This window comes from Xenopus laevis, chromosome 8L, assembly GCF_017654675.1.
Source record: "Xenopus laevis strain J_2021 chromosome 8L, Xenopus_laevis_v10.1, whole genome shotgun sequence".
NCBI classification, from domain to species: Eukaryota; Metazoa; Chordata; class Amphibia; order Anura; family Pipidae; genus Xenopus; species Xenopus laevis.
The window spans coordinates 114,717,404-114,733,832 of NC_054385.1; the positions used below are offsets into that span (position 1 = coordinate 114,717,404).

A 16,429-nucleotide genomic window follows, 5' to 3' on the forward strand; every position below is an offset into this window, starting at 1 on the left:
TTGCTCTTGATTCATGAATTAGGATAATAAAACAAGAATTCTAGTGAATGACATTTTGCAGGGGCATATTTTATTTAACTTTTATTCACAGCATTGTGGCTGGTGATCCTAATAACTCATTTTGATTTCTATGTAAACTTTATCTGGCTTGTTGTATGGCTACAGAAAGACACATACAGATATTCACTATGCTGATAAAAGTCACCTCTAAGTGCAGAATATTGACATAGTTCAGAATATTTTTTTATCTACAATGCAAATGTTTCCAGCTTGTTTAATAAAAGTTGTGATAAATACAACTTGCTCCTTTTTCATCAATATGAATACAAGCTGAAGCATACAATTGATATAGTAAGTACATTAAAAAAATGGCATTTTGCAGGTGCATATTTGCATTTATTTATTTTTTTACAGCACTGTGTCTGCCTATTGGTAATGGCAACTTTTGAAATGTATTTTGTTGGAAATTTGTTGTTTAATATCTTTGTTTCGTAAGGTGTATATAAAAGGGTTTATTAGTGGTACCAGGGCAGTGTATACCAAGGAGAATGGTTTTGACAAAGTGTATGAATATTGAGATGTAGGTCGCATATAAGTAATGAGTATGGTGCCATAGAAGAGAATGACCACAGTGAGGTGGGAGGTACAAGTAGTGAAAGCTTTCTTCCTTCCTGTAGCAGAATGGATCTTTAGTATAGTTGAAATGATGTAGGTATAAGAGACTACCATAAGCACAAAGGCAGGAAGTCCTACCAAGGAGCCCAAAATATATGTCAACAACTCAATAGAAGCAGTGTTTGCACAAGACAGGTGTAATAATATGGAAAAATCACAAAAGAAATGGTCTATGGTCCGTGATTTGCAGAAAGGTAAATGTGATATGAGCAAAGTGTGTGAAATTGGTTCTGCAAAGCTAAATATCCAGCACATAATGACCAATATAACACAAACCCTTTTGTTCATCACAACCAAATACCTCAAAGGATTACAAATAGCAACATAGCGGTCATACGCCATGATAGTCAGTGAGACAAATTCAGCACATGTAAAAGTTATAAAGCAGTACATCTGGATCATGCAGCTACCAAAATAAATCACACTGTCCCCTCTTAAGAGAATAGAAAGAAGTTTAGGCTGAGAAACAGAAGAGGCACAGAGATCTATAAATGCAAGATTGCATAGGAAGAAGTACATAGGAATGTGCAATGAGGAGGTTTGGTAAATCACTATTAGAATAAGTAAATTTCCCTGTAAAGTAAGGAGATAGATCAGGAGAAACAGGCAGAACAATGGAATCTGCATGTCTGGATAATCTGAGAAACCCTGGAGAATGAATCCACTGCTGTTTTGGTTCTCTTGCATAGTTATTGTGGCTCTTGGCCTACATAAGAGAATACATGAGAGATGAAGCAGAAACTAAATTTAGCAAGGCTGCAGGTAAAATGAATTATGCAAATGAAGAAACAGAGTAACATTGGTTGTAGTATAAAGATTAATACAATTAGAAATTGCTTTGAAACTTATTGAACTAGCTTGTTGCAACACCCTTTCTGCTGGTGTAAAGATAACTACAATAGATGATTTAATGCTGATATAACATCTGCCTAATAACATGTATACAGTACATTAAAAATGTATAATAATAATAAACTAAATGGTCTATGTTGTTAGATGGCAACATTTTGCCTTTGGCCAAATATAGCCGTAGTCAATTTGTTATGATTTTACTAATTTATTTGGATCCACACTAAGGGGCCGATTCACTAAGGGTCGAATTTCGAAGTTAAAAATACTTCGAAATTCGACCCTCGGATTGAAATCCTTCGACTTCGAATATCGAAGTCGAAGGATTTAGCGCTAATCCTGCGATCGATCGATCGAAGGATTTTTCGTTCGATCGAACGATTAAATCCTTCGAATCGAACGATTCGAAGGATTTTAATCCAACGATCGAAGGAAAATCCTTCGATCAAAAAATCACAGGCAAGCCTATGGGGACCTTCCCCATAGGCTAACATTGACTTCGGTAGCTTTTAGCTGCCGAAGTAGGGGGTCGAAGTTTTTTTTAAAGGGGAAGTACTTCGACTATCGAATGGTCGAATAGTCGAACGATTTTTACTTCGAATCGTTCGATTTCGTTCGAATTCGAACGAATTTAACCAATTCGATGGTCGAAGTACCCAAAAAATACTTCGAAATTCGAAGTTTTTTCATTCGAATCCTTCACTCGAGCTTAGTGAATCGGCCCCTTAAACTCTTGATTGGAAACATAACAACATTATTATCTTAGTTAGCCAATGAAGATAACATCCTTACACCACTTGTTTTAGGTTTCATATCAAACTATAAACTCTAGGATATCCTATAGGCCTTCTGTTTTTTGAGTTTATCAGACAATAAAACAGTCACATCTAACATGAGATCCAAAGATATGCAATATATTTTCTAAAATGGAAGATGTCCTTTTCCAGATAATTTCTGGGATCCACTACTCAGAATGTTTGGAACTGGGTATTTTCTGGAAAAGTGATCTTTCTTTTACTACCAAGTTTGCTAAAAATCATCTAAACATTAAATAAATGGATTAATGTAGCTTGGTTACCATCAGTACAACAATACTGTTTTATTACTTCAGAGACACAGGAAACTTTTTTTAAAAATAGAATTGTTTATTTAAAATGGAATCTATGGGAGATGGCCTTCCCATAATTCAGAGCTTGCTGGAAAACAGATTATGGATGTGATCCCATATCCGTATTTGAAATTGAGGGCCAGATTTATCAGGGATTAAATTGTGAATAAGACAAAAGAAGAAACACAAATAAACAATAGACGTTTAACAGACTGATGCACAGCCAACAAGCTGTCTCTCAATGTAGACAAAACAAAGGAGATGGTTGTTGACTTTAGGAAGACTAGGAGTGACCACCTGCCACTGTACATCGACAGCTCTAATATGGAGATCATCAAAAGCACCAAATTTCTTGGTGTCCACCTGGCGGAGAATCTCAGCTGGTCCCACAACACAAGCTACTTAGCCAAGAAAGTCCAACAGCGCCTCTACTTCCTGCGCAAGCTGAGGAAATCCCATCTCCCACCATCCATACTCAAAACCTTCTACAGAGGGACTATTGAGAGTGACTATGTGGCTGATCCAACACACCCCTCACACTCACTGTTCACACTCCTGCCATCTGGAAAAAGGTACCGAAGCATTAGGGCCCTCACTACCAGACTGTGTAACAGTTTCTTCCCCCAAGCCATAAGGCTCCTGAATACCCCATCCCTCTTTTATCAACTCCCAGCATCAGTACAGTATTTGTGAAGTTTAATGTGATAACTTGGGTAGAGACTAGAAGTAGACTTCTGTATAAATGCATATTGATGGAATAATGAACCACTGTGCTGTATGCAATGTTTTAATTTTTTATTTTCTTTGATACCCTTTGCATTTTGTCTCCCCCTCTTCTTTATTCTGTACCCCATATAAAAAATAAAGACTTACAAAAAAAAAAAAAATTGGGAATAAGCCATGTTCTTTGCAGAAATATCAGACACTTTCCAAATGTATCAGTAGAATCAAACAAAGGAATATCTTTAGAATATGCTGTTCTTTTAAATACATTTTTATCATGATAGATTTTCTTTTCCAAACCAGTTGCAATATATGGAAAGTCCTTAATGCCTGTATGCTTAAGTCATCCTATGTACTGTATGCCATCTTATTTTTGGATCCATTGCAAAGTTTGCTCTTCCTTAACTGTGCCAAACAAAAACCCAATGGTAAAGTTACTGCCCATTCTGTAGCATAATTATTCTGTCTGTAAAAATCACGGTCAAGTTCTGGCTTGATATCACTTAGAAGTCTTCACCAATTCTGATATTAAAACTAACACACCTCTTAACAAATGATATCCAGAAATTATATGTATATCAGATACCCCACAAACAAAAAAAACCTTTGCAGACAAAAGAGTTTATAATAAACTTACAGTTTGAAAATTCTTAAATTACATGTTAGGAAACACAGAGTATCTGTTTGAGTATGATTGGTAGTATTTCAGAAGTCTCACAATTTATAGAGGTATGATTAAAAAAAAGGAATCTAAAGCAAGTCCCTAATGGTTGAGGAACCTCAAGAGATCCACATAACTGCCATTTTGAAAACTCCAATCTTACTAAAATGTAAACATTTCAAAATCATTACATTGGTACAGTCTGGCATTTTAACTATATACAGTATATACTATATATTGTATATATACTATATATATAAATAATATATGTAAGTACGCTTGTGTATAGATTTGGCATGTATTTATAAAACATGTACATAATATAGATATTTGCATAATACAAATTTATCCATAATTCATCTCTATTTCTTGCTGTACAAAATGCTGACCAGAAATCTTTTCCTCCAGCCACCATATTTGCTTTTGGTTGTGTTTGCCACAATCTGAAAACAGCCAACCATATTGTAAGGTGCTGATTATTTGCCCCATGTACCCCAGAAGTGGTTTGAGAAGGACATTGAATTTTGTATCCCCCATGTTTGTAGATTTCTGTTTTTTCTCCTCTCTAAAATCTCTTCTCTGGCTATATCAGCAATAATATAAATAAGAGTTGCACAACGCATATGGGTGTTTTCTCACCAAGGTCCATTTGTCACCTTTCTGTGTCTTTTCAATAAGGAAATTGTTATTCACTAATATTTGGAGTAATGACATGAGTGGGCAAAAAATCTCAGTGTGCCAGGGACCTAAGTCTCCATTATTGGCTATGTTAACAGGTGTAGAATACAATTTGGTAGTAAAAGAGACTGTCGCTAGCGCAGTTTTGTGCCCTTTCACCAGGTGCATTTTCGCTCAGGTGAACGATCGTTACTCTGCAAATTTAATAAAGTGCAAATTTTCCATTACGATACCCCTAGTATCTGGTGTTTTTTTTTTTTTTCATATTTTAAAGTGGGATTATTTTTTAAACTGTTAAATATGTTTTTTAGTTTTTAATTTTTTTCAACCATTTGAAGTTCATGCCACATTTGTTTTAGGGTGGGCTCATGTCTAGGATGATAGAGGATCTCTTTTGTCTTTATTTTGCTTCCTTGAACATTTTTAATAATAAGTGGCCACTCCAAGAAATGTCCCCAACGTCTCTAATAAGGAAGTATATATGACCTACAGTATATGTACCCACCCTATTCAAATTGGCCTAAGTGTAATAACAAAGTTTTGCTAGGCAGAAATGAACGTTAGTGAAAGTTCATTATGAAATGCTCGTGAATTTATGCTACCAAAACTCCACTAGCGTTCGGTTGCCGAGGCGCATTTCTAGTCTCATTTTTAGTGAATTTGCATAGAGCTAGAGAATTTGCGCTTGGCCAAGTGGCTTGAAGTATGGTGAATTTGCCCCTATGTCTTTCCATTGCCAGTTCTTGGTCTTTGTCTGTCTCTACCTTTCAATGTTTTTTTTCTCTGCATCTTGAAAAGTCTGCCTTTGTCTCGTCTATCTGTGGCTTGATGTCCTCCTTATCATTCAGGCATGTCTCTGGTTTCCTTCTCAGTTGTCAGAATTTAACCAAAGCTGTACAATAACCAAATTAGAAAGTTACATGCAAATTACTGTACCATTACACATGAGTTAGGAGACTTTAGGGATGGGCGAATTTTTTCGCCTCGTTTCGCCGAAAAAATGACGCCCATAGACTTGTATGGAGATGTGCGTAAAAAAAAAAGACGCGCGACAAAATAATTTCGCCGCGCGACAATTTTTGACGCCCATATACTTTAATGGGCGTCTGCGACATTTCGCCGGCGGCGAATTTTTGGCGAAACGAAACGGGTCAAATTCGCCCATCCCTGGACTTGACTAGGCCTAAAAGAATTCTGCAAATATCATTGAGAGGTAGGTTGTGTATCCTTCCCATTACTTTGTGGTTTCTGTCTAAACTTCAAAAGTTACATAGAGGAAGGTTAATTAAAACATTAAAAGTGTTAATATTGTGTGTGACAGTGATATGGACCTTAGATTGTAAACTTGACAAGGACACTGTTTGATATAATTACAACCTTTTTTTAATTAAAATTATATTTTCTAATACTATATGCCATTGAATAATGCCATACTGTTACATTGCCATTTGAGTACTGAGTTCTGTTCATACACAAACCAGGGGCATACATACATGCAAGGTTACATCACCCAATAAATTGACAGTGTTGTGCCCTCACAAACCTCTTTCTGTTACAATTACAACCGCTGTTATTTTATGTCAGGTGTCAGATCACCACAAAACTGTAATATGCCTTGCTAGGTTACTAATGAGATAATAAGCTATTTGTTGGTTGTTTTCATTCTTTGAGTAGTATTATTTATTACTGTAGCTTGAAGCACCATTACATGACCAGTATCAAGCTAGGGCAGTTGGACATGGGATCCTTAGGGATGTTGGGTTGCAGCTAGAATTCCCCAGAGCTAATTGCACAAAGCACACAAACATTATGATTTTTGTTATCTTGAGAGTTCTAAAATGCTATTTTGTATTGTTCTATCCAGGTTCTTTCTATGAAAGCACCTTGTACTTGATGTAAGCTAATCCTTATAAAAGGCTGAAAGCAATATAAAAAGTAGGGACCGATTTATGATTGCTCTCTACTTTCAGTTTTTTTCCCAAAAACCTTGCATGAGTTCCTTAAAGTAACAGTAACACCAAAAAATTCAAGTAATGATAAGCTAATCCTTATTAAAGGCTGAAAGCAATATAAAAAGTAGGGACTGATTACTCAAGTAACACCAAAAAATTAAAGTGTTTTAAAGTAATGAACATATAGGGGTTTATTTATTAAGCTCCAAATACCCAAAATCAGAATTTGGATTTTTCGGACTTTAAAAAAAATCTGGATTTTTTGGATTTATTAAAGTCCAATGGTATGAAAACACAGAATCCGAAAAACCCGGCATCTCAAAGCTCTCGGGTTCCTGTATTAGTCATTGGGGACTAATTAGTCCCAGTGTCTGCACTGCTGTCAGTATCGATATCCGATGATTTCGGGGATTTTGGGCCAAACTCCCGAACTCCGAAAAAAAATTGTGTTTTTTGAGGAAAAGTCCGAAAACTTTGGACTTTTCGGGCAAAGGTCCGAAGTTTGCCCAAACCTATTTTTTTGAATGATAAATAAGGTCCATTCAGGAATTCGGAGTTTTATCTTAGATATACTGAGATAAATTAGGAGCTTGATTATTTATCACCTTAATGTACTGTTGACCTGCACTGGTACTTCTGTGTTTGCTTCAGAAACATTATTATAGTTTATATAAACAAGCTGTTGTGTAGCCATCGGGGGATCTATTCAAAGTTGAAAAAAAGAGAAAAGGCACAGGATACACAAGAGGTCACAGATAAGCTCTGTAGTATACAATGGGATTCTTCTGCACTTATCTGTTATCTACTGTGTATCCTGTGCTTGAATGGCTGCCCCCATGGCTACAAAGCAGCTTGTTTATATAAACTATAATTGTGTTTCTGAAGCAAACACACCAGTTTTACCAGCATAGAACAACAGTACATTGTATTGTCATTCCTGTAAAACACTTTCATTTTTTAGTGTTACTGTTCCTTTAACTCACATTGGGTTTCCTTCAAGATTGCTCAAGTCAAAATGCTTGAAAACATAAACTGGGGGCTCTACTGTAATTCTTCTCTATAAATGCACATTTTTGATAAAAAGTAGTAAATGATTCATCATTTGAAATAAATATGCAAAAACTAGGTAGTGATATTTTATGCAGATTTGGTTTTGATATTTTTTATTAAAAGCAATTCAATTTAAAACCATTGCATATAATCATCAATGGACTGTCTATATACAATCAAGTAGTATAGAGCACTGGTTACATCAGACCCTCAGTCTTAGCTGGGCCCTCGCATTTATGTGTGGCAGAAAGGAGATGTTTTGTAAAACTATACTTCTCAGCTGCTCAAAACACGTTTTTTTATGCCAAGAGTCCTTAACTAAAATAACAATTTATTAACAGTCACAGGGTACTCACACAGTACAGGTTTCTCTGAGGTAAGCAGTCAATGCACATTCAGTAATAGAGTATATCACACACTGACACCCCTTGCGATCACCTCCAGTGGAACCTCCAGGAAAATCCTGTAAACTAATGTTTACAGGATTCTGGCAATTGTGTTAGACATCCAGTCACTCCAGCCTTTATAGATTACATTTTTGGCTAACTGACTATATTAGAAACATTTTTTTATTTTGCATAGCCTACCTATTTACACAGTTTTTATTTTTACACTGAACAATTCCTTTAACTTGGAAAGGAAAACATTCCCTCTACCATCTCTAAATTACAACCAGCACGGATTTCCAACCAGTTTGGGCTTTCCAAAACATAGGGGAAGTTATCCCTATGGACCCCTACAAATAGAATCTGCCATCATATCAACGCGTTTCACAACCTTACCATGAAAAACAACCTATGCTGCTTCAAATAAAAGTCATATTCTTGTAGTGTAAAGGGTGGCCTCTGGTGTGTTGATACTTTTTATTGGAAAAAAGATCCCCCATGTTCTGGTAATAAAATCTACTTGCCCTGGTGGTCCAGTGGTGGGGCGGAGACGCCCGCTGCGTCGCTCCTCTTCAGCCGCCATTGCAGCTCCTTAGGGCACACGCACCCGTGTCTCGTTCTAGATATGGCGTGCAAAGGCGCGCAATGGTGCGAAAATGAAACGCTATAAAAGGTTCATTTGGGCTTCTAGTCATTGCCCGTTATAGGTTTAATCTTGTGGTGCTTGAGCTTTGAGCTATCTATATTCTGATCCTGTTTGATTCCTATTGTGACCCCTGCCTGGCTATTCGACTATCCTGATTTCTGAAACCTGATCCTTGCCTGTTATCTGACTCCGATTCTGCTAAATCCCTTCCAATTGATCGCCCGGTTTTGATCCTTGCCTGCCTGACTTCGTTTGTACTCTGCCTGCCTCGACCCGGCCTGATCTGACTACGATTCTGTCTAACGCATTGTACCGTGACCTTCTGCCCAAAGACTTTTGCTTTACAGTTGTGCCCCTTCACCTTGCACCTCTCGTTATAAGACCTGGTGGCATCTGAGTAGCTGAGGGCTCCTCCCGAGGCCAAAGGCGGCTGCTACAGGCAGAACCACAAGCCGAGACCAGGGTGCTTGCCATCGGTTCTGGGTTTTGGATGCCAACCGTTACAGTTCTTTAATGTATCGTAAAGAGGGTTGCCTTGCAGGTGCTTTTTCTCCAGAGGAAACAACCACAACCTTTTTCTCATAGTTTAATTCTTCCATTCCTTTTACCAGTTTAGTTGCATAACTCTGCACTCTCATGCTTATTAATATACTTTTTAAGCACTAGATCTCAAAACTAACTGCATACTCAAGTGAAGCCATACCAATGATCTATGAGGTTTCATACCTTGAGCTAATGCCTTTTTTGTGTAAGACATTATTTGATTTAATTACACTATATGACGCTGCCTTGAGTTACAAAGTTTATCCACAAAAATATTCCAAACCTTCTCAATAAATTAGGCCCCCAATACACTGCCCATTAGTGTATATCTTTCACACCCTTGGTTTTATCAAACTTAATCCTTACAGTATTTGCCAATTTGCTGCCTAGCTCTCCAATTTAGTCAAACATCTCTCCAAGTAGCTGCATTCTGCATGAGACTTTTAGTTTAGTATAGTATTTTCAGAGAAAAGAGACAGTATCTACAGTAGCCATGGTCATTAATAAACAAGTTACAAAGGAAAGGGCCATGGACAGATCCCTGTGGTGCTTCACTTACAATAATTAGAAAAATGTTCCATTTACCACCACTATTTGTAATATAGCCTTCAGCCAGTTCAGCAGTGCTGTGAATGGTGTTTTACAGGCACACATTTGCATCCATTTTTGCTCCAGCACTGCACCTACCAATTGTATTATTCCTATTAATTTCTATTTTGCTTGCAATATGTTGTTTAATATCTTTGTTTCGTAAAGTGTATATAAAAGGGTTAATTAAGGGCATCAGGGCAGTGTAGAGAAAAGAAAATGGCTTTGATATAGTGGATGAATACTGTGATATAGGCATCATATAAGTAATCAGTGTTGTGCCATAGAAGAGAATGACCACAGTAATGCGGGAGGTAAAAGTAGAGAAAGCTTTCTTCCTTCCTACAGTGGAACGGAGCTTCCCAATAGTGGATATAATGTAGGTATAAGAGGCTACTGTTAGTGCAAAGGCAGGAAGTCCAATAACTGAGTCCAGAACATATGTCAACTTCTCAATGAAGAAAGTGTTTGCACAAGACAGGTCTAATAATAAGGAAGGATCACAAAAGAAATGGTCTATTGCCCAAGATCTGCAGAAAGGTAAATGGGATATGAGCAAAGTGTGTATCAATGTTACTGAAAAACTAAATATCCAGGAAGTGATAGCCAATAAAACACAGACGCTTCTGTTTATCACAATCAAATACCTCAAAGGGTAACAAATAGCGACATAGCGGTCAAATGCCATGACAGTCAATGAGACAAATTCAGCGCAAGCCAAAGAGAGAAAGAAGTGTAGCTGGGTCATACAAGCAACAAAAGAAATTGTATTGTCTCCTCTTGAGAGCATAGAAAGAAGTTTAGGCTGAGAAACAGAAGAAGTGCAAATATCTATAAATGCAAGATTGCACAAAAAAAAATACATAGGAATATGCAATAAGGAAGCCTGGTAAATCACTATTAGGATAAGTACATTCACCAGTAAAGTAAGCAGATAGATCAGAAGAAACAGGCAGAACAATGGAATCTGTATGTCTGGATAATCTGAAAAACCCTGGAGAATGAATCCACTGCTGCTGCTTTGGTTCTGTCTTGGCCTACATAAGAGCAAACAAGGGACATATAGCAGAAACTAAATTTAGCAAGGCAACAGATAAAAAAAACAATCATATTGATAACAAAAAGGATAAAAAATGAAACTGGTATTAGGAAAACTCTATTGATCAGTTTCTTATGATATAAATTCATATGGTTTTTATATGGATCCATACTTATCTTTCATGCTGCATAATGTATTTTGATTACCGTATATACTCGAGTATAAGCCGAGTTTTTCAGCCCCCAAAATATGCTGAAAAACGGTCAACGGCGTCTAAGAATAGTCGGCATCCAAAACGAGACGCTGGCACTCAATGGGAGCAGAAACCCTCAATTTTTTGATTGAAACTTACCAGAAGCTAGGCTTATACTCGAGTCAATAAGCTTTCCCAGTTTTTGGAGGTAAAATTAGGTACCTCGGCTTATACTCGGGACGGTTTATACTCCAGTATATAAGGTATACTGTTAGTTTAGATTATCTCAAATTTGATTAAAAAGGTCACCTAATATTAGATACAAAGATATGTATTTAAAGACGTGTAACCTTCTCTGGATAATTTCTTATATACTATTGGAAACATGGAAAACTCGTGCGTGTAGAGGTTTTTTTAGGTATGATATAATGTTTTTTTTTTTTTAGGGAATAGTATTTTATTTGAAGTTAAATAACCTGCCAGTGTTGAGAGGTGAGGATTCTATAGTTGTGAAGTTTCATTTGCTTCTTGTATTTGAAACCCAAACAGATCTAGTCATGACAAAGATGAATTAGAAATTGGGGATATGATTTTCTTTTCATCCCTCTACTTAAAAATGTTGTTACCTAAATGTTAGGTTATCAATCTGAAAATTTGTAGTGAAACATTTTAAGAGGATCTGGTTTCATTACCTTACAATATAAGAAACATCTTGGTCGCCTACATGCCTAAAACCTACTGTATGTATTGTTTGATATTATGATATGGACTTATGTGTCTATTTATTTCTAAAAAAAAAAAATGCCCTTGCTTAATTGTGCTTTAATTCCCTTAAATCTTGAGACTGCAGCAAGAAAACCTAAAAATAAGTCTAATAAATATTCTGTCTCTGAAACCCATCTCTCTCTCTCTAAATGTGTTCTATCAATTAATTTATTATGAGATTTTTATATTATGGCTTATCTTTATATCCCCCTTGCAATTAACCCTCCTGTTTTAAATAGCGTATAATAAACTTACTGTCTGAAGTACATCATTCTTAAAACAAATAAAACATAATGCAAGGTATGTGATCGACTGTGATTGTGGTATTGTTTAAAGTACTTCAGAAGCCATTCAATTTATAGAGGGTTGCTGTAAAAAAAGCAGTAGCTTCAATCCTTCCCCTAATGGTTGTGGGTCCTCAAGAGATACACATAACCTCCATCTTGAGAGTTAAGATAGTACTGAGATGATAACATCTCAAAAGCATTACAGTGGTATGTTTTACATTCTGTAAAAAAAAAAATTTATCAGACTCTGATCATTGACTATATACACATATATGTATATTTATATGTAAAGCATATACTATTGATGAATAGAATTTATGCTTTGCATTACTGGGGTCATAGGTTTGATTCTGGCCTAGATACTGTGTGCAAGGACTTTTCATATTCTTCCCATGTCTGTGTTGGTTTCATCTGAGTACTCTGGTTTCTTTCCATATTCCAAAAATTTACTAGCAGGTTAAATGGCTCCTAATTACTAGGGATGTAGCGAACGTCGGAAAAAAAGTTCGCGAACATATTCGCGAACTTGCGCAAAAATGCGAGCGGTTCGCGAACGGTTCGCGAACCCCATAGACTTCAATGGGAAGGCGAACTTTAACATCTAAAAAAGACATTTCTGGCCAGAAAAATGATTTTAAAGTTGTTTAAAGGGTGCAACGACCTGGACAGTGGCATGCCAGAGGGGGATCAAGGGCAAAAATGTATCTGAAAAATCTGCCTGTGTGTGCTTGGAAGAGATAGTGTAGGGGGAGAGCTGTTAGTGATTTCAGGGACAGATGATAGTAAGTTTGCTGGCTAGTAATCTGCTTGATACTGCTCTGTATTGGAGGGACAGAAGTCTGCAGGGATTTGAGGGACATTTTAGCTTAGGTAGCTTTGCTGGCTAGTAATCTACTGTTCTCTTTAAACAACTGCCATACTTGACCTTGTAGGCATTGTTTGCCCAGTTTTTTTGGACGCAGCCACTGAAGCACAGTTGCCAGAAAAAATATGCCATATAAATGCTGAAAATAGTAATTTTTCGCCATACGTTGACCTTGTAGACATTGTTTGCCCAGTTTTTTTGGTTGCAGCCACTGAAGCACAGTTGCCAGAAAAAATATGCCATATAAATGCTGAAAATAGTCATTTTTTGCCATACGTTGACCTTGTAGGCATTGTTTGCCCAGTTTTTTTGGTCGCAGCCACTGAAGCACAGTTGCCAGAAAAAATATGCCATATAAATGCTGAAAATAGTAATTTCTTGCCATATACGTTGAGTCAACGTATGGCAAAAAATGACTATTTTCAGCATTTATATGGCATATTTTTTCTGGCCTCTGTGCTTCAGTGGCTGCGGCCAAAAAAACTGGGCAAACAATGCCTACAAGGTCAACGTATACACTACTACAGCGGTGGATACGGATTACGTAAAATATATGAATGCTGCTTGAAAAAAAGTAACTCAAGTGGTTTTTCTAGAGACGATAATATTATCAATATTTAGACAAAATGTGAACAAGCTCACACAGCTAGATGGCGGTTTGAAGAAAACACTGTGCAAATAATGCCTACAAGGTCAACGTATACACTACTACAGCGGTGGATACGGATTACGTAAAATATATGAATGCTGCTTGAAAAAAAGTAACTCAAGTGGTTTTTCTAGAGACGATAATATTATCAATATTTAGACAAAATGTGAACAAGCTCACACAGCTAGATGGCGGTTTGAAGAAAACACTGTGCAAATACTGCCCACAAGATCAACGTATACACTACTACAGCGGTGGATACGGATTACGTAAAATATATGAATGCTGCTTGAAAAAAGTCACTCCGGTGTTTTTTCTGGAGACGGTAATATTATGGATATTTAGACAGAATGTGAACAAGGTCACACAGCTAGATGGCAGTTGGTTGAATAACACACTGGGCAAAAAATGCCTACAGGGCAAATAATGCCTAAAAGGTCAACTTATACACTACTACAGCGGTAGTAAAATAAAAAAAAGTAAAATAAAAAAAAAATGAATATTAAAAAAAAAAAATTAAAGTTGGTGCTGCTGAACTACTAGGAGCAGCAGATTAGCACACCAGTCCCACTCCCCAACACTGCTAGACTAATAGCACTGGGCTCTTATAGTAGTAGTAGTAGTAGTAGTAAAACAACAAAAAAATAAATAAAAGCAGTCCTTACAAGGACTACTGTTATTGCAGCAGTCAGCAGATGAGATCAGAAGCAGGACAGCTGCCCACTGCAGCTACATACAGAGCACTGCAGTAGAAGGTAGATTACTAGCCAGCAAAGCTACCTAAGCTTAAATGTCCCTCAAACCCCTGCAGACTTCTGTCCCTCCAATAACAGAGCAGTATCAAAACGATTACTAGCCAGCAAACTTTCAACTGTCCCTGAAATCACTAACAGGCAGCAGCTCTCTCCCTACACTATCTCTTCAGCACACACAGGCAGAGTGAAAAAACGCTGCAGGGCTTCGGTTTTTATAGGGAAGGGGAGTGGTCCAGGGGAGAGCTTCCTGATTGGCTGCCATGTACCTGCTGGTCTGGGGTGAGAGGGCAAAAAAAAGCGCCAACAATGGCGAACCCAAAATGGCGAACGTCGCGCGACGTTCGCGAACTTCCGGCGAGCGCGAACACCCGATGTTCGCGCGAACAAGTTCGCCGGCGAACAGTTCGCGCCATCTCTACTAATTACATTGAATGTGTAAAAGAAACGGATCCGCACACACACCGATTAGTGCAGTCGGGGATTATCCCCTTTTATTCAGCCACCAAATGCAGTCACCCATTTAAACCCAATCTTCCCACGCCTTCTTTTCCCATCATGCAATTTGCCATAAAAATTAATTTTAATTAATTTTAATTAATTTTAATTTTTATGGCAAATTGCATGATGGGAAAAGAAGGCGTGGGAAGATTGGGTTTAAATGGGTGACTGCACAAATAATTGTATCCTGATGAAGGGTGGGTGTTCCCCCCCGAAACGATGTTTGGTGGCTGAATAAAAGGGGATAATCCCCGACTGCACTAATCGGTCTGTGTGCGGCTCCGTTTCTTTTACACATTGGTTGCTAAGGGACGAGGCCGGGTCAACGGAAGGAACGCACCACCAGCTTGCAGGATTGGTGAACTACAGGTGTGTGGTAGGAGAATTACATTGTAATCCTAATTACATTGACCATAGTATGTGTGAATGTTGTAGGAACCTTAGGGGTATATTTATCAAAAAGTTAGCGATCACCAGAGTCCACTAGTGTGAAATTCTGCCACTCTCCATTCATTTCTATGGGATTTTTAAAGGCATATTTATCAAAGGGTGAACTTTCACTTTCGCCCATTGATAAATACTCTTTTAAAAATCCCATAGAAATGAATGGAGAGTGGCCGAATATCACACTAGTGAACTGTGGTGATCTCTTACTTCACTCTTTGATAAATATACCCCTAAGACCAGGGGTGCCCAGGACATCGATTCTGGTCTAGCAGTAGATCGCAGGTAATGTTCCCGGTAGACCGCGATCTGGGCCCGACATCGGCAGTAAGCGAGGGAGTACAGGCATTCTGGCTTGGCTGGGCTGAAGAGCAGAACAGCATGAAGGGAAGGGATGAAGGGACAGGGAGACAAGAGCGGCACAGCACGGAGGGAGGGGGCAGGGAGACAAGAACAGCTCGAAGGACAGGGAGAGAAGGCGGGGAGTCTAGCAGCACGGAGTGAAGGTGGGGAGATAAGCAGCAAAGCATGGAGGGAAGGCACAGCATGGAAGGAAGACAGGGAGACACAGCATGGAGGGAAGATACAGAGAGAAGGAAGGAACAACACAGAGGTAAGGCATAGCACGGAGGGCATGGAGGGAAGGCACAGCATGGAGGGAAGGCACAGCATGGAAGGAAGGCACAGCATGGAAGGAAGGCATGGAGGGAAGGCAAAGCACAGAGGGAAGGCACAGAGGGAAGGAAGACCCAGCATGGTAAGGCACAGCATGGAGGGAAGTCAGGGAGACAAGAGCATCACGAAGGAAGGGAGAGAGGGTGGGACACAGGAGGGAGGGAGGGCTGCAGACACGGAGTGGAAGGGAGGACAGGCTGCAGGCACAGACATGGAAGGGAGTGAGGGCTGAGAGCAGCAAGCATGGAGGGGAAGGGGAAGTGTTCAAACGTTCATAGCAATGTGTTATGATGAAGGGAGGTTAAACCCCCTGAAACATTGATCTTGTTGATGGTATAATAATAAAAAGAGGGGCCATGTCCCCAACTGCAGCGAACAGTGTATGTGCGGATCTGTGAAT

General features: G+C 38.4%; 1 protein-coding gene across 1 annotated transcript; it reads right to left on the reverse strand.

Annotated features, from left to right (window-relative positions):
* Window positions 1-426: 426 nt before the first annotated feature.
* On the reverse strand, window positions 427-1,425 carry LOC108699010 (olfactory receptor 8U1). The gene has a single exon (XM_018230866.2). The coding sequence runs from the start codon at window positions 1,360-1,362 to the stop codon at window positions 427-429; it is 936 nt and encodes a 311-aa protein (XP_018086355.1). The 5' UTR covers window positions 1,363-1,425.
* Window positions 1,426-16,429: the final 15,004 nt, after the last annotated feature.